General features: G+C 35.7%; 7 protein-coding genes across 7 annotated transcripts; 2 read left to right on the plus strand and 5 right to left on the minus strand.

The window, feature by feature from the left end:
* Nucleotides 1–151: 151 nt before the first annotated feature.
* On the plus strand, nt 152–3,411 carry NAEGRDRAFT_68513 (uncharacterized protein; the record flags this gene model as incomplete). The annotated part of the gene is made up of 2 exons (XM_002676132.1): nt 152–1,554; nt 2,244–3,411. The coding sequence occupies 2 exons, from the start codon at nt 152–154 to the stop codon at nt 3,409–3,411; spliced, it is 2,571 nt and encodes an 856-aa protein (XP_002676178.1).
* Nucleotides 3,412–4,024: 613 nt separating this feature from the next.
* Nucleotides 4,025–8,046, minus strand: NAEGRDRAFT_49703 (uncharacterized protein; the record flags this gene model as incomplete). The annotated part of the gene is made up of 2 exons (XM_002676205.1): nt 4,025–7,243; nt 7,642–8,046. 2 exons carry the CDS (start codon nt 8,044–8,046, stop codon nt 4,025–4,027), a joined length of 3,624 nt encoding a protein of 1,207 aa, XP_002676251.1.
* Nucleotides 8,047–8,722: 676 nt separating this feature from the next.
* On the minus strand, nt 8,723–9,837 carry NAEGRDRAFT_2502 (uncharacterized protein; the record flags this gene model as incomplete). The annotated part of the gene is made up of 3 exons (XM_002676206.1): nt 8,723–9,244; nt 9,298–9,707; nt 9,777–9,837. Coding segments are annotated over 3 exons (993 nt in total), but the record flags the coding sequence as incomplete, so codon positions are not given.
* Nucleotides 9,838–9,939: 102 nt separating this feature from the next.
* On the minus strand, nt 9,940–12,117 carry NAEGRDRAFT_68517 (uncharacterized protein; the record flags this gene model as incomplete). Its single annotated transcript, XM_002676207.1, has 1 exon — nt 9,940–12,117. One exon carries the CDS (start codon nt 12,115–12,117, stop codon nt 9,940–9,942), a length of 2,178 nt encoding a protein of 725 aa, XP_002676253.1.
* A 4,291-nt stretch (nt 12,118–16,408) lies between these two features.
* NAEGRDRAFT_80035 (uncharacterized protein) lies at nt 16,409–17,897 on the minus strand (the record flags this gene model as incomplete). Its single annotated transcript, XM_002676208.1, has 2 exons — nt 16,409–17,019; nt 17,070–17,897. 2 exons carry the CDS (start codon nt 17,895–17,897, stop codon nt 16,426–16,428), a joined length of 1,422 nt encoding a protein of 473 aa, XP_002676254.1. The 3' UTR covers nt 16,409–16,425.
* Nucleotides 17,898–18,164: 267 nt separating this feature from the next.
* On the minus strand, nt 18,165–20,330 carry NAEGRDRAFT_49708 (uncharacterized protein; the record flags this gene model as incomplete). Its single annotated transcript, XM_002676209.1, has 1 exon — nt 18,165–20,330. One exon carries the CDS (start codon nt 20,328–20,330, stop codon nt 18,165–18,167), a length of 2,166 nt encoding a protein of 721 aa, XP_002676255.1.
* A 1,537-nt stretch (nt 20,331–21,867) lies between these two features.
* NAEGRDRAFT_49709 (uncharacterized protein) lies at nt 21,868–23,847 on the plus strand (the record flags this gene model as incomplete). Its single annotated transcript, XM_002676133.1, has 1 exon — nt 21,868–23,847. One exon carries the CDS (start codon nt 21,868–21,870, stop codon nt 23,845–23,847), a length of 1,980 nt encoding a protein of 659 aa, XP_002676179.1.
* Between the last annotated feature and the right edge of the window lie 373 nt (nt 23,848–24,220).

Here is a 24,220-nt window from a genome sequence, read left to right on the forward strand (position 1 = left end):
AAAAAGAAAAAACTAGGCAGTCCTTTTAAGTCTGCTATTGTTCTTCGAAACGTGAATCTGAGAGTTTCCACTACTAAGGCAGCCGATTCCCCATGTATGGCTGTAGATAAAAGTGAACTCTCAGAGGAGGACAATTAAACATCACCTTAGAATGGCCAGTTGCAACCTCTCGTCCTTTTCAATCGACAAACAGGCCATTCTTCTTCACCACATCAAGAACGAGAGGCTTGATGTTATTAACATCCAAGAATCGCACTGGGACTCCAGCGTGTTCAAGGATAATGTTAGTAAGGCTGCTAAGTTCTTTTCCCCTTGCAAGATTTATGGAACTCCATGTAGTCCAAATGATAAGGCAGCCGGAATCCTCACTATTATCAAAGGTACTCTGCATAGAAAGGTAATTTCTTTTGAAGTGCTAGTTTCAGGCAGAGTTTCATGTTTAAAATTAGAAACTGATTATGGTGTTGTCAACATCATTAATTGGTACGGTGTGCAAAAGTATAGTAGTGAATTCCAGAACATCTTAACTAAGCTCTCAGAGTATTTACTGGAAGCTATGTTTCACTCGGAACATGTTATTATAATGGGTGACCTTAATATCAACACCTTGTTTGGCTCGGAGAAGAGGAAAGCGAGCGCCTTCAATGAATGGTTACAAGTATTTAACCTGAATGATCTTGTTCCATGTCCGACTCGCCCCTCTTTTAAGTCTAGTAGAGGTAGCAAGAAGCCATATTCTACCAGACCAGATCATATTGTTAGCTCCCTACTCTCCAGCCAACTGTGGGATGTTGAAATGTTTCTTCAACACAAAATGGTCTGTGCTGAGTTTCAATTATTCGATTTGGAGAGCACTGCTAAATTTGAGGAGGTTTTCAATATGTCTAAATTCAATAACAAAGCGTTTACTGAGAATCTAGACTGCATCAATTCAAAGATTGCTTCCTTTTCAGGAAAAGATCTTCAATCCTTCTTAACTGAGCTGTGCTCTCAGTATCATTCGCCGATTAGGAAATCTCCTTTGATTACTGATATTAAAGAATATAGAGATTTAGAGCGTATTCGGAGGGCTCTCCAAAAGGCTAAATGGTCTAACCGACCGAATAAGATAGCCAAGGAATTTATGGCTACTGTTGGTGTAGATAATGCAATTGTAGCCTATAAAGATGTGGTGAAGAAACAACAGAACGTTATCCTCAGTGCTCTTAAAGCTAGAAAAGAGGCTTTCAAAAAGGCAGTTAATAACCTTAAAAGTAGTGTTCCTTATAGATACGCGTTTAAATCGGAGCGTAACTCTAGCTCTGTGTTTAAAATCTCTGATCCAACTCAGGTCACGGAACACTTTGAAAAGATGTTCAATACTGCACTCGGAGACTCTAATTTGGATGAGAAATTAATCACAGGACACCCCAAACTTGCAGAATTTAGGGTCCCACCTGCTAACCCAGGTTTGCTTGCGAATGTGGTTAGCCGGATGAAACACTCAATGCCTGGTAGTGATAAGGTGCCAATGATTGTTTTCAAATCTATGAATGAAGATGCTCTCCTTACAGTGTGTTCAATCTTTAACAAAATCCTTGTTGATGGTAACCCCATCCCTGATTCTTGGAAAGCAGGTCTGCTACTTCCCTTACCTAAAAACTCGAATCCCAAATCACTCTCTGACTTCAGACCTATTGTTGTTCTCCCTATTATTTATAGAATTTTTTCTTCCTATGTTAACTACCACCTCATGAACAAGGTGGACGAGGAAAAAGTGATTCACTCAGCCCAAAGAGGCTTCAAACGCCTTGCCTCAACTACTGACCAGCTCGTGGTGGTCAAGTCTATCATTTCCGAATATAGAAAAACAAAGAAACCATTATTCATGTGCACCCTCGATATTAAGAATGCATATGGAAGTGTGGTCCATAGCAAGTTGAAATCTATCCTTCCCAGGATAGGTTTTAATGAGTCAGTAACCAATCTTGTTATGAAAATGGTTACGGGGCACAGAATCAAAGTGCTTGCTAATGGCTCAACATCACCAGCTTTTGAAGCAAGGTTTGGAGTCCCACAAGGGGATCCTATTAGCCCTCTTGTGTTCAATCTATACTTTAACACTGTTACTTCAGTGATTGATTCATATCAAGGAGCTTCCATTTGCGGAGAAAAAGTAGTTCTCCTTCTATATGCAGACGATATCTTGGTTCTTTCTTCAGATCTCGAGCAAAAGTTTACCTAAATGGTACTAACATTAATAGTTCTAAGAATAATCCGTTAGAGTATCTGGGTGCCTCCTTTATTAATAACATGTCTTGGTCTCCCTCCGATGATAAGGTTCTCTTAAAAGTTGAATCCAGATTACTAAATTTCAGACCAAAACACTTGAGACTCGGTCCAATGAGGAACGTAATATTATCTAAGGTGCTTTCTGTACCTAGATACCTCTCAAGCGTAGATGCTATTCCACTTTCACTATTGGAAAAATTGGAAGTCAAAATTAGTGGAATTATTAAGAAAAGAATTGGATGTGACAACAGGCTCTCTAAAGCCGTTATATATGGTGATAAATCCCAGGGTGGACTTGGGCTTTTATCTCCAGTTGATATAAGTCACGTGGAAAGGATGGCATCTGTCTGTAGGTTTGTCAATTCTACCTCTCCTATCACCCAAAAAATCGCAAGAGCCATGATAAATAAGGCGCTCAAGGGTGAAACTACAGATTCACTGTGGAAAAATGCTGCCGCTACAATGAAAGATCTGAAATATTACTTCAAATCCACAGATAATGGATGGGTCTTGTGTAACCATACCAATCACAAGCCTGTCTCCAACCTTAGAAATGCTATCATTGAAACTCAGCGATCCAAAAAAATTATCAATAAGTTGGGCCAATTAGACAATGACTATAATTGGCATAACAGCACTCTCTCCTTCTGGAGAAACTCTCTCTTGTCTTATTATCAGCAAAGACTCCTCTACTTTAATCTCCACCACTCAATTTTACTAGGTGATGACAGTACTTGTGACAAATGTAATGTCAAGGAAGATTGGACCCATGCATTCCAAACTTGTCCCAAATGCAATCCTGAAAAGGATGAACTGTATGCCACATGGGACGCTATCTCCCAGAAATTTAGTATTAACAAGATTCGTTTCCCTCCTGATATCTCAGAATCCTCTCAACTTAGGATAGAATTTGATGGTCGTTGCTCCCGTAATTACTGGCTTAACTGGTCTAAGCGCAAAAAAATACCTAAGTATCTGGCCCTAGAAGTCTACAAAGCACTAGCTATTTATTTGGAAAATTGCTACAAGAACTCAGTGTGGTACAACCGTCCCAATGCAAGCTTCACTATTAACAGGAAATACCTCTCTGCCTACCACAGGCAGGCTCAGTCTAACCAACCACTTAGCGTCAACCCATAACACTTAAACGCTGAACCGAAACTTACTGGTTGTAGACCTCGTCTCTCAGGTCTTTACGATACAAGAGAATGAGAGCATTTTATCTCTAAACACAAATAAAAATTAATTGCACAGATTTAAAAATTTGTGATTTGTGTTTGTGTAGACAGACCATTTTATCTTGAAAACACAAAAGTATTTTATTAAAATAATAAATTATTGTGGTCTTGAATCTTAGGTTGTTTTCTATGAATCTAGTAGTAAAAGTTCATTCGTCGTTGATCTTGAAATATGTGATCCGATATCAATATTGTTGTTGCAAGAATTGGACATGAATCGGGTTCTAATGGTTGCTGATTTCTTCTCCCGTTTGATGAAGGAGAAGTTTAATACATTTTTTATTAATTAAATATTAAAAAATGTAAGAATGGAATAATTTTAAATAAAAATATGTATTTGTGCAAGATAAAATGGCCTGTCTACACAAACACAAACACAAATTTGTGAAAATATTTTAGCACAATTTAGCACAAATATTCATGTGTAATTAATTTTTTATTTGTGAATAGTGATAAAATGCTCTCAATAAATATAACAATTTATTTTTTATTTAATAAATATTACAATTTATTTTTTATTTTACCATGATTGTCAATGTATCTGCAATTAAACTTGTTGACAAGTAGGTATTGTATCCAATAGTTTCTTTTGTATATCTAATGGCATATCCATATGGGAAATAAGTCCAATTATTGCCATTGCACCCATCAGAGGAGTGAATTACACTGAGCCAATCTCTTTCACTACCACAACCACCAAAACCATATTGAATTATGAAATGCCTTGGAGTTATTGAAGGACCAGTCAATTGCATGGTAAAAGCAGTATAGCTATTAACATAAGAGCTTAATCCGTAAGAGGAAGATTGTATTTTCTGAGGTGTAAACCAATTTTTGAAATCAGTACCTGCTACGTTGAATAGAATATAGTGTTGCATTGCTGAGTCCTTGTTAATTTCGATCTTTACAGTACCAAACGAACTCCAATAATTCAAGAGGTCACCTATTAATACTGTATCTGGAGTATACTTGTCCAATGTTCCCCTAATATTGATCTTTGAATTCCAAACATCTGCAGGTCCATATGGTTGACCAGTTGCAATCTTATTAACAAGTGTGTAACCACCTCCATCAGTGGTCATGTCACAATACACGTTGAACGGAGCTACTGATGGATCTGGTTGGATAGTATAAACACCATCACCAACATTACCACCATAGACTCTGCTAGAGTTTGTTGGGTATCTATAATCTTGGCACGTTCTGGCATAGGTAAAATCAGCAAATTTCCTTCCTTCACCACATCCAACTATACCAACAATTGAACAGGAAGGTCCATAACGAGAAGGCCCACAAAAACATTGTCCATCAACGCAAACTCCTGCATAGTTGCAAGTAACACCAAGATTAGGAGCAGAGAAGCAATAAAGCTTTCCAGTTGGTACGTTATTGTCTGATGATAGACAGTAACTATACACCGAGCCATCTGTACTCCAGATAGAAACATTACTAGTGGATATATACTCATTGCTCCAGTAACTGTTGCTATACATTCGGGATGGTATTGAATTAGAATAGTTCGTATTCCAATACAACGACAAAGGAATGGTATAGATGTCATGTCTTGAGAAACTGGAGGTTTCTTGCTCACAGAATACAGCTAGTGGAGGAAATCCTAATGATCCTTGAATAAGATAAAGACCTCTACCTGTCATACCTTGATATGTTTTTGAAGAATTTGTTGGATTACTATATTCTGCACAGTTCTTGGCAAATGTTCCATCTGCATATCTTCTTAATCCATTAATAGAAACAACACCCACCAATTCACAGAATTTACCAAAATGGCCATATTCACATTGGCATGTATCATAATCCACACAAACTCCTTTGGAGGAGCAAACAGATTTGCTGGATGCTTGAAAATTGTTACAATATACGCAGAAAAATGGGTTTTGCTTGCACCATTCTGAGGTTCTGTTTTCCCCATCATATACAGCCATCCATGACCCAACTGGATCTTCCTTTTCTGCAACGGCAAAATATGGACCAGCGTTGCCATCGGTTGTGTTGGATCCACCGTAAATATATATATAACCACCTTGGGAGGATATTATTCCTGAACTTGTCATATAGTATGGAAGTAAACCAAATGTCATTTCCCACTTCAATGGATTTTCTGTAGTAGCTCTAAAAATGTTGAATGAAGATGACTCAAATGTTGTGGAACCACCAAATAGATAAATGTAATCACCAACAACTTCAATAAATGCAGAATACAATGGCACAGGAATGACAGAACCATTTACAATCTCGAATTGTGTAATATTTGACAATGGAGCCCTCATGATAGTGTCTAATATAACTGGAGTGAAGCTTGGGACATTGGAAGGGTCCTCAATATCTGTCAGTGGTCTATAACTGAATATTCTAGAAATGCCACCAAATATATAAACATAATCACCAGATTGCATTATCATACCCGATGCAACAGGGACTGGGAGAGAAAATGGAGTCTTTTCCCATTGTTTCAAATCATATAGAGGACATTTGTAAATTGCATTTGACACGTTATTGTTAACAATTCCCCCAAACAAGTACATTTCCTCATTGTGTTTGAAAAAGTGAGAGTTATGAATTGAATCTGGGAATCCCTCATTTGATGTGATATTATACTCTATCATCGACCAAACATTTTCATTTTTAGAGATGTTTCTAGTGTACATGCTGAATCCATTATTTACAAGTGATGGCACTGTGTCATCAGCTTTTAACAAATAACCAATCTCACCCAAATCAAAGTAAGTCATCTTCCTCATATACCATGGCAAGGTCATGGTGACATGATTATTCATTCTAACAAACTTTCCACTTGGACTAAGAGAATAAATTTTAGAGATTGGCGTTCCGGTCCAATGGTATGGTTTTGTGTCATAGCAAGAACTTCCAGCAAATATTTCAATATTAGAACAATAACCCACAGCCATAACTGTCCCATCTGCTAGGAATAAATAACTATTATCTTCATTACTAGTTATGTCAACCACTGGTTGGAATGAATAATAGACTTTGGTAGGAACAAGAACATTGGAATTAGTTAAGCCAGTACCTGTCTGACCAGCGTCACTCTTACCCCAAGAATATAGAGTTCTATCTTTGCAATAAACAAAATTATGGAAAGCTTTCGTGTGTATCATTGTGGCAAAACAAGTAGTGTTTGGTCCAAATTGAGATAAAATCTTTGGAAGTAATCTGTTAGTGGTTGAGTTATCTCCAACTTGGTAATAATTATTAAGACCCCATGAATAGACTCTTCCACTTGTAGTTAGAATCAAGTTGTGTCCATATCCGCATTGAATATCAGTAATTGTTTCATTGATATGTTTTGTTATAACTTCAATAGGTTCTCCTTGAGATACATTGTTATTAGTACCAAGTTGTCCCCATCCATTGTAACCCATTGAATACAGTCTATTGGTATTCGACAATACAAGTGCATGCTTAAAACCAGCACAAACCCTAACCATAGTTTGATTCATTAAGGCTGCATACCTGTAAACAGAAAAAGGCCTGTTTTTTTCATCCCAAGTTCTATCCCCCAGTTGACCTTGATCGTTAGCACCCCAGCTCCATAGTTTTCCTGATGAATCAATTGCGTAGGCTGAAAAATATCCTAGTGCGATTTGCTCAATTTTTGCACCTCTAAATCCATTTACAAATGTTGGGACAAACTTTGTTTTGGTTCCTCCGGTAGCCAATTGTGAACGTTCATTTAACCCAAAAGCAAAAACTCCCTTGTTTGTGAGAATAAGGTTGGAAAATTGATTTGCCTCGATTTGAAGAATATCCAATCCATCTAAAAGTTCAACAGGAGCATTATATATTAATCTAGTATCATTGGTTAGATGAATTCTTCCAAGATTACCATTTTCAAAAACTCCAGTTGAGTACAATTTACCGTTGGGCATTAAAATTAATACATGTTTTAACCCAGCACTAATTCTATTTCTAATTCTTTTAATCGGCAGTCTTGTGTCAAATCTTTCGTAAACCCCTCTTTTACAATTGACAGTAAAATGATCTTGGTTTGTTTCATTTAAATTTGTTTCTCTAAAATACAATTCTTCACCATAGTCTTCTACGGTGTAATTCTTAACAATTTCAGTTTTTTTCGAAGTCAATTCATACTTACATTCATGACATCAGAAGATTTTCTTCCCAAATCCTCGATACTGTTTAATCCCAATGAAAGAATATATGAATTTTCCAGTTCCCAACTCAATACCTTTGCAACATTTTGATTGTTTTTGGAAACCATAGATTCGAAAATAGTCTTATTGATATTAAGTTGTTCCAGGATTGGAGCTGCTAAATTCAATGCGTCCTCCTTGTCAATAGCTATTGGCTTGGCTCTACTGCTGACAAATTTGTCGCGCTCCTCCTGAAGATTGGTCATAACGTTGATAAAACTCTTTTGTTTATCCTTCCAACTTTTAACCAAGGACATTTCATATTGTTGTTCCTGATTGTTGATGTCGATATATCCACTTATCTCAACCGTATCATATATTAAAAGTACTAGTGGTAAAGTTGTCATCATCCTATTAATGTTCTGATCACCTACATGTAATGGTTATAAACAATATTTTCATCATTTTAGAATAGCAACTACTTGTGGGAGATGATAGAGAGTCACTTTTCACAGTCTTCTCTCCACTCATTTTCTCTTTTTTTTTAAGATTACTGTGCCTTTACGGTAATGTATGGCGATTTTACAGTTTTTTAACAGTATATTTAGCGCAAAGAGTTTATTACAGATCTAGCTTTCTTCTTACAGAACGCTCATCTTCAACCTCGTTGACTTCTCCTGTTTCATCATCATCAAACAATCCACCACTGCCTGGAGGTAGAATTTCAGAACCAGATGGTGTAGAAATTCCAGATTCATTAAAACTTCTCTTTTGAGTAATACTTGACATGGATGATAAATTTGAAGCTGGTGAAATTAATAATTTACCATGTTGTTGTGGAGTACATGTTGCTTCTCCCATCATTTCATCATTCGAAACCATGCTAATATTATTTACACTACCAAGAGAATCTCTCCCTCTGAAAATACTATTTGGTCCCACTAAACTCATCATTGAGTAAGATGAAAGACCACTTGTATTTCCTGGACTGTCTTCAAAGTTTAAAACCTTACTGACAGAATTTGTAATTCTGTGATGAATTTCTTCTCCATACATTTTTGTGTGAGATTCATAATCTCTTCTCTCTTGTTCGTCATGGTTGATTGCAAGACGTTGATAAGAATCCATGGCATGTTTTCTCTTTGGAACAGGAAGGTTAAGTTTAGGAGTTGGTTGAACACCACGAGTAAAGTAAGGATGATTAAGAGCTTGTTCAGCTGTGATTCTCTTCTTTGGATCAAAAACAAGCATCTTACTAATTAAATCAATAGCATCACGACTGGCAGCAGTAAAGAGAGCATGGAATTCAGTCTTTTGGAATGGCTCAAATTCAATATAATTAGGTAATAATTTCATTCCAGGCCATTCTTCCTCAGAAGGTGTTCCCAAACAAGCAAATATCTTTCCCAATTGATCAATATCAGAATCTCCAGGGAAAAGAGGAGCACGTAACATGAGCTCAGCAAATATGCACCCAATACTCCACATGTCCACACTTGGACCATATAACTCAGCTCCAAATAATAATTCTGGAGCTCTGTACCATCTGGTAACACATTGTGGAGAGTATCTCTTATCTGGTGAGCCATATATTTTAGCAAGACCCTTTTTTTAGATAATTTGAATGTCTAATGTGCATTGTATTCCTCAATACTTACAAAGTCAGCAAGCTTTAGCTCTACTTCATTGGTTTCTTCGTTTTTCCACAAGAATAGATTGGAAGGTTTCAAGTCACGGTGGAGTACCCAATTTTTGTGACAATAGTCTACTGCTTCCAAAATCATTTTCATATATTGTTTAATGTCAGTTTCATGTAAAACTATAGTCTTTTCCTTTATAACTTGTTCCAGATCGCCAAAGCCACAATATTCAAAAACTAAATTAATATTCTTCTTATTCACAAATACATCCAATAAATTTAAAATATTTTGATGTTTAATTTCTTGGAGTGATTTAACTTCACGGATAGCAGAAAATGAAACACCTTCTTCAATACCTCGGGCAGAATCAGATGAAAGTGATCCGAGCTTTATCTTTTTGATGGCTACTGTTTGATTTGTTTCAAGATCTTTTAAAATCGTTATTAAATTATAAATATACAATAATAATTTGTAGTTGTTGTTATAGTTACACATACCTTTACACTTGTAAACAATACCGAAAGTACCCTCTCCGATAAAACAAATTCTTTCATACCTTCGTGCTCTTTGATTAGCGGCAAGTAAATAGTCAAGCATTTTTTTTGGCTTGTTTTTGAATATTTTATATTGAAACGATATGATTTGGCGCCAACTAGTTTATTATTTATTCAATAAATTTTCCAAAAGATTAATAATCTCTGAAAAGTGAGTATTGTTCATGCACCCTGGATCATTCATTTGTTTCTTTAACAAATCCAAAACATTTACCTTATTTTCATCTTTAAGCATTATCCAAAGTGGAGAGTCGGGCGAATCATCGATATGAGAATTGAATTCCTCAATTAAAAATAAAGCACTTTCAAAATCCTTATCATTAACACATGAAAAGAGTAAAGACCTCATATTTTGATTCTGTATAAAGGACAATTTGACAAGCAATTTGGAATAATGTTGAGGAACCTGATACTTTTCAAATCTTTGTTTCATGAATTTAATTACCTGAGGGAGAAGTGCTGTATTATTCTCAACTCTACCAACCAAGTAAGTGAAAGGTAAATTATTGAATGAATCCATTTTGAGAGCATTAGCTCCATGTCTTATTAGGAACAAAATTGATGCCAGTGGCAATTCTATACAAGTCTTGTGGAAAAATGGTATATTACCAGAGGTTTGTTTGTTGTGATCGAAAGGGCATTCGTTGATATCTAATCCATATTCTAGTAGATTACGGCAAATTGATAGCTTTCCCTGTTTTAGAGATTCGAAAAAAACATCTATTACTGTTGGAATTTCCTCATTTGTTGTCGAAAAATCCAACGAAATTTGTTGAGTAAGGCACTTGTGGAATTTTTTCTTCATATCTTGGAAACGAGGTTTTCCCAAAAGATAACATTTGGAAAAAGTCTCTCCAAATGTCCATTTCCACAAAAACTCACAAATTTGTTTACAAGTCTCACCCTTCTTTTTGTCATCGAGAGTTATTGGGCTGTTTGCATCTTCGAGCAAAATGTAAAAGAGTGGTGTAAACCTTCTAGAATCTCGTTGTAACAAGAGTTCTGGGCACTCCTTGTACAAAAACTTGAGGGTATCAATTTGACCAAACTTTGCAGCAATATGCATGAGAGTACAATTATAATAATTTGAAAATGAAATACATCTTAGGAAGCATCTAAATTCTTGTCGTTGTCTGATAACATTGTTAAATCTCTCGTGAAGAAGGCTTTTCAATTGAATGAGGGTTGATTGGTCATTATTTACAGTAGAGAGGCAAGAAATTAAAAGTGATTTCCATTCTTCAGAATTCATATGTACAGTGCTTGGGATATTTACAATGGTAGAGGATTGTTGATTGGAAGTTTGTGAGGAAAAAAGAGGAGCAGTGGCTATATTTGAGTGTCTTCTCAAGTAGTACGCTCTGGAATTGAGGGTATCTGTTGTTTCCTTATTGTGTTGCTCAGACCCAAATGTGAAAGAGCTACAAGCTAAAGAGGCGAAACTTTGGGCCTCATCAGTTGCTTCAAGGGAACTGACAGTGCTCGAGAAGGAAGACAGAAAGAGTGAATTTGAAAGCGAAGTAGGTGTTTGTTCATCAGAACTCAGTACTGAACTGTTAGTCATTGTTGTTGATGTTGAGGTGTTGAGTATCAAGGAACTGTCATCCTCCTCTGTGTAATCATTATCAAAACTATCAGAGGTTGAGGTTTCAATAATGGTATTAACTGTGGAGGAAGCAGGTGCATTTTCCAGCTCTTCGAATGCCTTCTCTATGGAACGAATATTGTTGGTAATGCGTGTTGGGGTGGTAGGGAAGTTGGTTGTCTGTTTTTCAAATTCATTCTCATCATCTGTTGTTATTTCACTCGTAAAGTAATTTGGTTTAATGGCTTTTGGTTTGATAGGTTCATCCTGTTGTTGTTGTTGCAATTCCTTCTTCTTTGGTCTGTGAGAGAAAATATCCTGATCAAACATAATATCTGACTCACTAACACAAGAGGAAAATAAAGGCGAGCTTTTAGTTTTACCGAAGAGAGTTCTACTTCGCAAAAAGCCACCACTCTTCTTTTCCAATGATTGATCTGGTGATGATACGATTATTGGAATGTTGGATTTTTCTTGTTGTTGGGAAGAAACAGCTGGATCACTATCACTACAAATACTGGTATTACATGATGATTTGCCTATAGGAAATGTTGATGGAGCAATACTTGCTCTCCTCGTTGATGAAGGAGGTGATGTTGTTGAAGTGTTATTGTTATTACACAAATAGGTGCCACTCCCAAAGTTACTCCTCCTAGGAAGAAGAATTCTGTTTGGAGTTGTTGGTGTTGTTGAACTCATAAATCCAATTATTAATATTCGTCTCGAAGAGCAAAAAGAAAGATTTTAGCCTTCAGAGTATTTGAACGCTTTTCTTCAAAGTACGATGGCGACCACAGAGTAAAGTTGTTGAGAAGGGAAGATAAGTGGCGCTGGTGAAGAAGCGGTGAAAGCCTTTTTTTGCTCTTTTGTGCCTCAAGCCTTATGCAAGGCCTATTGGTGTGAGTTGAATGATTCTTTACAGAGGCGATGATGGATGTGGCTTGCAGCTCGTTTATACAAAAGCCTGGTAATGATGAGTGTGTGAATTAACCAATAATTTTACATGTATTTCTATCATACAACATTACGTTAACTCTATATTAAATTAAATATTAAGAAGGAAACGTGAGAAGTTAATCACATTAGAACGTAACATTGATTCTGCTTACCAATCTATTAATAAATATTAAAAAAATTTGCAATAATAACAATTTAAAACTGTAAAAGAGTTTGTCCAAGTCATAACATTCCAACTCCTTTTTATGAATAATAGGTGGTTGCCAACAAACGACGATTCCTCATTCATCCCTCTCGATCTACTCTCGTCCTCAATTACAGAGTGTCCACCTCTTCATTCTGAATCAAAAACAGAATCACTAACGACATTAAAAAAGCCAAGCAACACCCAAAATTCATACATTCCTAAACGAATTAATTCTAAAGAAACTCGTCATCACCTCGATCATTATTATTATCACCAATTACAACAAGAAATTAGAGAAGATCCCGATCAAACAATGAATATATTTTATTATAAACAACAATCGGAAAATCAATCCAATGATCCGAAATTAGCTACCAGAGGATGTAGCGAATTTGATGAAGTAGTACAACAATCTTCATCCATTGAAGGTGGTTCCAAGAAGGAAATTATAGAAGACAAGGAAAAATCAATTCTATTCTGTGGATTTAATCAGTTAAATAATTTATTTGCAGTTGGTACTGAACAAGGTTTCTATGTCTATTCAACAGGTAGTCTACGTGAAAGGACCAAAATGTGTAAGTACTATTATTGGTCAAGAACCCATTTCTAATTTTAAAAAGTATTTAATGGAGGTATTGGAATTGTTGAAATGTTATTCAAGTCAAAGTAAGTAATTGACATTCAATGGTGGAATATTTAATTTAAACAGTATTTTTGCTCTTGTGGGTGGAGGTTCAAAACCAGCCTTTGCACCTGATCGAGTTATTTTATGGGAAGACTCTCAAAAGAAGATTATTTCTGAAATTTCCACTGGAAACAAACCAATTAAGGCTGTTAAGTTACATAAAAACTTGCTAATTGTTGTACTGGAAGATCAAGTAATTGTCTATGATCATGATATTAAGGAAAGAAGCAGAGATTCTACAACTGATAATCCTTATGGTATTTGTGCAATTTCTCCTGATACTGAAAATATTGTATTGGCCTACCCTTCAGTTCAAGTTGGATATATCACAGTTGATCATTTGACCATTCCAAATAGAAAACTTCATATCAAAGCCCATGAATCAAAAATATCTCAAATAGCACTCAACAAGGATGGTACTCGTGTAGCAACAGCCAGTGAGAAGGGAACACTAATTAGAGTATTTGATACAACTACCAAACTTTTGGTTAAGGAAGTAAGAAGAGGATCTAAACAAGCTCACATTTATTCTATTGCTTTTTCAGATGATTCTAATTTCATTTGTTGCTCTTCAGATACAGGTACTATTCACGTTTTTTCTCTTGTGGACAATACTCAAAATAGAACTTCAAGCTTCTCATTTGTAGGGGGTTATATTGCAAGCATTTTCAATTCAGAATGGAGTTTTGGTGAATATCGAGGAGGAGAAGATGGCCTTGTTGATATACCAACATTATGTTCATTTGCACCAAGAAAAGAAGAAGAAAAAACAATAGCTATCAATGTTTTAACTGGTAAAGGTGAGGTTGTAATTTTAACATTTGACGTTTCAGGAGGTCAAACAACCCCAACTAATGTTGAAAAGAAATCATTTGTTTCAAATGAATCTCCAAATAATTCTCCATCTCTTTAAAGGATGTATTATGAATAAAAGTGTAAATATTAGCATTTTGGATGATTTTATATTTAATTTTATTTTTGAATTTAAAAAAAAAACTAAAACTTTACTGTTTTGTTGATGGAGTCCTCTAGCAAAGATTATTAGGAGATTTGCTTTCTTCAAAAAACCGACTCGACTTTTTAACTATACTAGTATCACAACTCTTAAACATGAAGAGGCAACACGAAGAATCATCAAGTGGCATTAAATTGGGTGATGATGACGTTAATCAATTCCTCCAATCCATAAACCGCTATAACAATCCCTTCATTACCGAATCATTACTTTCATCAAATAATTATTCTGATATTACATCACCAGAACATGCTCATGTTGACTCCGAGGATGAGGAGGATCAAACTTGTCAACCTTCCTCATTGGCACCAGCAAGAAAGTTTAGAAAGATAAATTCCTCCAATTTATTGCTTGCCCAACATAATTTAGAAACAACAGCCGGTGATTTGGCTTGTGCTCCTTCTGTTTTTGATGATGATGAAGAAGAGGAAGACAATGAAGAGATTTATGATGACGAAAATCCAAGACTTATTGATAAAACAAGGACCGTTGGATCACTTTTGGATGAATTTCAAATACAAAATTGGTTTGATACAACAACTGATCTTGCCCACACTAAAATAACTGATTATTTCATATCCAATAAGAAGGTTATTTCTATGCTGCATAGTATGAGATTACATTATGGATTGGAAATTGAATTTGGATCAACCCTTCTCTATAAGGTTTGGGAGTCCTCTCAGAGAAGATTGTTCAGCCAATTAATGTTATCATTTTCTCCTGATTTGTACAATGAAAATATTGTTGAGATGAAAAGATATGCAGAGCCTCAACCAGGTGTGGAATATTTAAAGAGAGTTGTAAAGGAATATTTTGTGAAAGAAAACAGCCAAAATACCGAAATTCAAAATTTGAAAATTACAAAAGATTTAAGTATTGATGAAGAACTAATAAGAGTTGCCAAGTTTGTTCTCAATAGCAAGCAAAAGAGAATCAAACTTCTTTCGTGTACCATGGATGAATGGAATGAAGAATTGGATGTAATGAGTAATGGAGGATTTTCAGCAGCTGGAGCTTCCGTTGGAAGTCTAAAGAGCATTAATTTAACATCAGAAAATATTAGAAACTATAATAATACATCTGGGGAAGTTGTTACATCTCTTCAGTTTGTTGATAGCAACTCGGGCAAAAGCTTTATTTCTATTTCAGATGAGGATCCTCTAGATCCAGAGACTAGGAATATTACTGACCCAAGAGTGAGTGAAGCTAGATATAAAAGAGAAATGTACAGAATCAATCGTTGGAAGACAGAAGGAGCCTATCTAAGAAGATTATATATTGGTGAAATTGATGAAAACAAGTCATTTTCTTCAAATATGTTCTATGATGGGCAGTCTAGAATCAAATGTTCACCTTTACTGAAAAAATTATATTACAAATTCTTTACACACGTTCCAAGAATGTTGGATATTGAAGAAGTTTTACGTTTACTTGTTTCAAAACCAAACGAGTCACACGAAATATTTACAAATCTAGAAACTCATGTGTTTAGAGAATTGGATCGATTCAAGGTTAGCCTATGCTTGAAAATAGAAATAGCTTTCGAGGACATTTGTGGATTACATATTCAAAAGGCACCTAGTGGTCCTTATGGCTGGGCTTTATTAGTGCTAAAACTTGCAAAGAGACCCAAGTTCTTTACAAGACGTGTAATGAGCTCGGATAGAAAGAAAAATCTAGTTAAGCAACGAAATTCTGATTTCACTCCAAATAATATTGCATCCAAATACAGCACACATTATATAATCGGTGATGAAAGAGAACTGAAACGTATAGTTGCTCTAATGATTGAGGCTGATTCTGATGTTGGACATATTTGTAAACTATACAAACAAGGCATGGATGATATCTCATTCCCTACTAGCCCAGACTGGAGTTTTGAGGAAAGGAAATCTCAAACCCAATCCAAACAGAAGGAAATATCATATCCATCCAAGATTTCTTTCCAATCTGCTTTTTTATGCAAAGAAGACGAAGAAAATCAACGAGTGAATGAGGAATTATACGATTCTGATGATGGTGTTTTCCCATTTGATGTTTCTATTGACAAACTGGATACAATTAGTAGGCAAAAGTATGAAAGACGACAATTGCAACTAGAAGATTTAGTAGATATGGAGAATAAGAATTTTGGATTGGATGAATGTTTTGTGCAATAAATATTTATCTCTTTTTTCCATAAGTGAAAAAGTTTTCCATAATACTGCCAGAGGTGGCTGGATCAGAAAATGGACAACCAGAAGAACAAGGTTTGAATTCTTCTGACTTTTTGTTTTTGTAATATCTCAACCAAAAAGCTCTATCAAAACTCTTCAAGAGTAGCCAATCATCTTGCCTTCCCTTATCAAAAAAGAGAGGATCCTTCTTTAAAATTGTATTGACAAATTCATCTAGTTCAGTATGAGTGGTGAATTTGAAAACTTCTTGAGTAAAACCAAACTTTTCTTTCACTTCCTTTGGTAATGTATAATTCAACTCGCAACTTCCATTTGTTCTTAATTTCTCACAATAGTCATGAAGGGCTCCTTTAAACTTGAGCTCCAAACCCAATACTCTACAAAGTTCGTCAACAAAATGTTGACAGTTAGCCTTCTTTTGAGAATACATCATGTTCATATTCCACTCACAAATTACATTACTAATCTTTTCGAGGGCTTCTCCAACCTGTGGTCCATGGAAGCATCTATCCACGTCAGCAGCTAGTACAGCAGCACCAGAGTAGCATTTTCTTGGTACAATTAATGATGAGTCATTCCACTATTTGTTGTTTCGATATGTTTCAATGAAATGATATTAAATTCACTTACCTCTAAATACCATGGTCCTACTACTAGAGCAGAGTGAAAGAGTCCAAATTGAGGAACAACATTGAATGTATCTAAAACTGGAGAAAGGAATTTTCTGAAATTTCTTTGAGCAGCAGTTCTATGTAGTTCAACAATTACTAATTTGACCTTTAAAAATTCTTCATCCTTAATTATATAATTCTTATTAGTTTGCAGATCAGAAATTTCATTTTCCATTTTTTGTAAATCTCTCCTTTCTTCTTCATCAACCGCAGAATTGTTACCATCTTCAGCAATATTGGAAGCAATATTTGGAGCTCTACTTGAAGGGATAATTGATCCGAGATGTGATGTTGTAGAAGGTGGTGATCTACCAATTGGTTTTGAAGAAGGGGATGAGGTTGTATCATCATTGATCAATTCTGTAATCGTCTTTTTTGTTGCAACAAAATCCTTATTCAAATAACTGTTTAAGAGATGCTTCTTGACGACTAAATTCTTTGCCTTGTCCTTTTTCTGTTTATCTGACAAGTTTTGCAAACCTTTCAATTTATCCAATTTACTCAAACACTTTTTAATGGCAACATCTTCATCAATCTGAGGAGTATGTGGGGTAGAAGGACTATTAATTGTTGTCAGTGATGATGGAGAAGTTGTATTATTTACATTGCTTTTTGTGGTGAGTGTTCGATCTAATTCTCTCATCAATTTGATTGCCACTCCAGTCGGAATATTCATTTCATCAACAAGTGTATCCTTTGTTAGGGACTCTAACATGGATCCATCAAGACCAACAAAATGTTTCTTATATTCATCAAAACCATGAGTAGAAAGCCACTCCATCACCATATCATTGGTCCAATTAGAAATTTCCAAAATATGATTATTTGTTTGTTGTTGTATATAAAACCCTGATGATGCTGTTGCTCTATTAATTTGTTGTTGTTGATTTTGTTGTTGGGTGAGAGGTTGTTTCTCAGAGGCGGCTTGTTGATCTTCCTCCGTAGTGACACCTCTTCCTTCACTCCAACTTGTCCACCAACTTTGGCCAAGACCCATTTTTTATGTTGGAAGATATTTTGATTTTCTTGCTGCTCTAGAAATTTATTAATAATTTTAATTACAAATGGTTGGATATTTTGAACAAATTGTTGAAAGGGCTGTAGTTGTACCACCAACCCAACCATCAGGGAAGCTTGTTCTGGTGGTTCTATAAATGTTAGGACCAACCAAACTGTTGCCTGTGGAAGCACCTGAGAACACGACATCATTAGCACTACTTGAAAAGACAGAAGAACCTGAATTGACATGGAATGTGAGTTGGGATTTAAGGGTCCAGGAAACAAAATCAGATGTTGAATAAATCTTGTTTGATTGTGATGAAGAAAGGGATGTCAGACCTCCAATTATATAATAATTACTGTCTGTGTCAACCTTGTAGACAAAAGCAGAATGTAGGACTGAAGGGAACTTGGAATTAAACATGATTTCCCAGTTTCTCATATCTGAATCTACGCTTGTTCTTAATACAGTTTGAGAAATAACGAGATTTTGAATTGCATCAACATCTCTAGAAGAGTTGAAAAGATGTGTTTGCTTAATACCCCCAATGATATACACATATTGTGTATCAGAAATCAGCATTCCTGATGCCAATGGGAACGGAAGCTTCTGGTCTAACAATTCCCATCCAAACAATGGGTCAGAAATAGGAGCTCTGTAAATTGAATTTGATATTTCATTATTAACAAACCCACCGAGCATATATATATATTCCTTGATTCTAATGATGTGTGTACTGTAGATTGATTTCCCATAGAGCGTGTTATTGAGAACTGAGGTTGGAGATACTTGCTGCCATGAACTGTAATAGCTACCAGGATTGGTACTGTTGTAGTATCCAAATTCTAGACCATTTCTTGATAAGAAACTCTTATCAGATTTAAGTAAATAACCTTTTCCGTTCAAATTGAAATATGGACTTTGTCTCAAATACCATGGTAAATAGGTAAAAGTGTACATGGAATCTTTTGTAAAGCTGTTAGAAACAGAACCAATTGACCTGAATACAGTTGTGGAGAAAGTACTGCCCGAGTAGTAGATGGATCCATCCATCGTTTGAAGAGCAAAGCTTCCCGTTGAGCTACTAGCAATATCCAAAATGGAATCAACAAACTCTGTGCTAAAAGACGAGTAAAGAGTAGGTGAGGTCACAGTGGAAGCAGTTGAACCGAGTCCCAATTCACCATTTGAGTTTCTTCCATATCCGTACATTTTACCATTTGTGCAAATGAGTATTGTACTATAAAACTTTGAGTAAACTTTTTTAACACTACAAGGTGCGCTTAGGAGTTGAGGAGTGAACCTTGTGGTTGTGGATCCATCACCCAATTGACCATAGTTGTTGTATCCCCATGTAACAACTTTTCCATCTGTAGTCAAAACAACAACGTGGTTAGATCCGCATTGAACATCAAGGATGTTAACTGCAGAGAGAGCACCAGTGAGTGGAATTGCTACAGGTTTACTTTTAAAAGAAGGATCTGTTACACCAATGCCTAATTGACCTAGAGAATTATCTCCAAATGAAGCTAACGTATTGTCACTTGTAAGGACCACAACAAAACTATCTCCAGCGCAGACTTTGACAACTTGCTTGTTTTTTAAAGGTCCATTATTCTTTAGCACCTTAAAAGGTCTAAATTTATCTTCTTGGGTGCTGTCACCAAGTTGTCCTAAAGAGTTATCACCCCAGGCCCACAACTCGCCATCAGTTGTGATGGCGTACGAGCTTCTGCCTCCTGATGCAATTTGCTCAACTTTCTTCCCCAATAATCCTTTTACTTTAACTGGATTCAAACTATCAGCTTTGTTTCCAGTTCCTAATTGACCATTAGAATTGGAGCCAAAAGAGAACAATCCCTCATTAGTAAGTACAAGATTTGTACGAGAGTATGTTTCTACTTGGTAGATAGTTTCAGAAGCAATAGGAATAGAGTCATTATACCTTAGTGCAGAACCGGAATAGGTTCTTCCAAGTAGCCCTACCTTTAAAGAGTCAATTCCAGTGGAATAGAGTTTTCCATTTCCTAAAATTACTATAAAATGTTGCTCACCTCCGGAAAGGAAATTTCTAATTTGTTTTACAGTTCCTTGTGAGGTCTCTAAATTGAACAATGAATTGCCACTGTTTAGAAATCTTCCAGTTGGAACTTCTTCATTGCTGCCAATACTTTTGGTATAGGTAAAATCTTGTGATGTCAAAATGTCTTTTGAAATCATTCTCTAAGTGCAAACTAATTAATTTAGAATTTTTGTAAATTACTTACAGTGTGAAATTTTGTTATTGAGCTATTCGAAAAAGCAATGACCTTATTAATCATTTGCGTGACAATGCCAAGCTCTTCAAGCTTAGACTTAATATCTTCCAAGGATTTTGATTTCAAAGCACTAAGGTTGTTTATGTAGTCTGCTGTAACTCCATACTGGGAAGCAAATGCAGATATACCATATGTATCGTACAGAAAAGAAATTGAACTAGTAAATTCCAAATGAAGGTTTTTTGAGGTTTCTAAAGGAGGAATAAGTGTGGTGTTGATGTAATCAATTACATTGGAATGGGATACTCTTTGATTGAGACTCATCCTTAAGCCTTCCTCATAGTCCTCATATGTAAGGCCATCCACAAGTAACGACTCGTATGATTGGGAGGCAAAGACAGAATCTGTGAGAGTTACCTCCGATTAATTGTTTTACTAATACCTACATGAAGAATAATTCAATAATAATAAAATTACAAGTAATCCAATCCACCAAACTGTTGTTGTTGTTGGCAATCTACTCATGTTGTGAGGAGGCCATTGCTTCTTTAAACACATTTTTGTTTTGTATGAGTTTGGTCAGATTTACAGCATATTTGCATGCCGTAGACCCCGTAATGGCAGTAAGAAGCTGTAAATCTAACAACACCTCAAAAAAAAAATTAGATACCATCAGCTTACCATCACAGAGTGTGTGATCACATTGGAATAGTGAGGAATTGTATTATAGTGTAAGAATGTTGTCTAAATCAAAAATGTGTGGGACTGTGATTCCCCGACTGTGTGTTATCGTGTTAATATTGTCTCTTATTCTAACAGGTATGTTGAAAAATAGTTGGAGTTTATATCTTTTCGTTAGTCTTTGCTGAAACAGACTTGACCAATGAGCAAATTGACGAATTGAGAGCAAAAATGTTAAAAAGAAAAAACTATCTGGATGTAAAACAACTTTATGTAAAACAAAAAGCTGAAACCGACAAAACCAATATTAAAAAGAGATTGTTCGAGACCAGGAATAGCTTAGATGTTGCAGGAAACTTTTTAAATGAAACTACAATTTCTCAGAGTTCTTACGATGCATTAATGCAAACTAAACAATCCCAATTGCAAAACTTAATGAGCATACACTTGGAAGTAGATAATTTACTCTCCATCATCCAAAATTCTGCTGACATGTTGAATGATGACGTAATAACATTTGTTAGAGTAAGTAGATTTAAACCTTACTGAATAATTCTTTTTAGCAACATACCCAAAAAGCACGTACTATTGATAAATATGTATCCACCAATCAAACACTTACAACATCTGATTTCAATATAACTTCAATGGAAGGAACTTTACCATCACATTATATGGCCAATTCAAATGGTATAAGAAGAATTAGGAATAGAATATCTGCTGGCTATCAACACTTCTTATTACTTTTACCAAATGGAAAATTGTACACAACCGGATTACTTCAAAGTAACAATTTGGGTAGAAGCCAAGGATCAAACATGCTTGATATTTTATACCCTGTAGAAGGTTTAGAAGGAAAGGAAATTTTACAATTCGAATCAAATGGTTTTTTCAGTTTAGTTCTCACCACTGATGGTGTTTACTCATTTGGCTTTAACAATAAGGGTCAATTAGGTACTGCCGATATTGTTGACAGAAATTATGCAGTTAAAGTGAAAGGATTTGCTGGAAACAATATTACTCAAATTGCAGTAGGAATATCTTCTTCTTATGCAATTGATACCAATGGAAAAGCATGGTCCTGGGGAAGCAACGAATTTGGTCAGTTAGGAGACAGAACAGGAGGTGACAAGGCAAGACCTTTCTCAGTTTACAATAATGGAACAATGTTTGGTAAAAAGCCAGTCAAGATCTGTGGTGGTAACAGATACGGAGTTATATTAACAAAGGATGGTATTCTCTATTCATTTGGTAACCATGATGTTGGTCAATTAGGAATTCCCTCAGTTTCAGTGTCGTACAAGTCTATTGAGCCAGTGAAAGTTGTTTTGTCAGCCTTTGTAAATTCCACAGTAATTGATGTTCAATGTGGATATGACCATGTTTTAGTATTGTTGGCAGATGGTTCAGTAGGTGCTTGGGGTAATAACAATTATTATCAAATGGGTGACCAATCAACAGCAATAAGATTTGTTCCAAAACTTATTTCTCAAATTCCTTGCAAAGTAGCATCTATTCATACACGTTTCAATACTAACTTTGCCATTTGCAGAGACAATACAATCTACGCTTGGGGACGAAATGATAATGGTCAAACTGGTTTAGGCACAAGCTATAGTGATGGTTCAGCCATGCCTAATGTATTGGTACCAACAAAATTAACATTTGTTCCAGAAGGCAGAGTGGTAGAAATTGCTACAACTCAATTTCACACTGTTCTACTTACTTCTGAAGGAGTCTTCCATGGGGTTGGACGTGCTGACACCATGTTCAGATCTTCCTCTTTCAATCCAAACACTTTTTCTGTGTTAAATGCATACTTGAAATCTGTTGTTCCTTGGCAATTAAGAAAGATACCATATTTTGAAACTGCAGACAGACTTTATATTTTGTTGGCTGACAAGGTAGCCCCAACAAGAAGCTACAACGGATTCAACATGTATTTCAGAAATAGAAATGAGTCAGAAAAGGCCTGGAGATTAGTAGAGTTTGACAAAGAAACGAACACAGGATTCCCTGTTTCTATATACAGTACACATTACTTGAAACTTGACGAATATGTATACTTCTTTGGTGGATTTATTAATGACCACCTATCGAATGCTGTTTACAGAGCTCCATACAGTGATGTTGAAACAGGTTGGGAGCTTTTACAAAATGTCACAATTCCGGTTCCGCTCGCTGGTGGAATGACAGCAATAATCAATAATTTCTTTTACATCTTTGGCGGAATATCAAGCTTGTACAATAGTACCACAGGTGAATATAGACCAGAAGTATCTGATATCATAATGAGAGCCCCTTTGTCCAATATTTCTGACTGGCAAATAGTTCCAAACAGAAATTTGGTGACACCCATTCATACTGGCCAAATGGCAATTGTTTGGCCTCATGTATACATTTTTGGTGGTTGCCAAACTGTGTTCACTTCATCTATGAATATTTTCAGAGCTTTACTTTCTGATCCAACCACTTGGGAAATGACATTTGGTTTGTTGCCTCATTACACAGCTAATGCTGCTATTGTTTCTACCGGGGAGAATTTAGTGGTTGTTGGTGGAGGTGCATATCCTGAAAAACCAGGAGGTGTATTCATAGCCAAGGCAAACAAAGCTGATCCAGTAGGATCCTGGATGGCTGTTAGTGAAGTACTTCCAGATTTCCAGGCTGCAGCTGGTGCTCTCAATGGCACAGAGCTTACTCTGATTGGACATGATTTTAGAACAACAACAAATAATCTTGATGTTGCCAGTCTATTAATTGGTCAAACTGTTGAAATTACTTTGTTTGATAATTAAACTTCCATTTTGTGAATATGTTTATTAAGTAAAAGGTTACGAAATGATTATTAAATTTATCAGCTGTTTACTTAGTGAAAATTCGAAGTTGTAATTGGAACCTCTGGACTTTAAACATCAAATATTGACACTTAAGATTTAAGATTCAATAAAGCTGGTCTCAAAATTTATGAACATCAAGTGAACTCTCACCCATACATGTGACAGAGACAAGAAATTATCTTGGAAGTATTTTTTTCATTAATTGATTAATTGTGAGTTCCTCTTTTTGAGATTTCATTCTCAAAGAATAAATAGTAGAACCTAAAGTTTTTGAAGTTCCTTGAGTTGTTTCAAATCAAAATTTACATTATTGGTAGTTTGATGAGGTTGC

Source organism: Naegleria gruberi, assembly GCF_000004985.1.
Source record: "Naegleria gruberi genomic scaffold NAEGRscaffold_29, whole genome shotgun sequence".
NCBI classification, from domain to species: Eukaryota; Heterolobosea; class Eutetramitea; order Acrasida; family Naegleriidae; genus Naegleria; species Naegleria gruberi.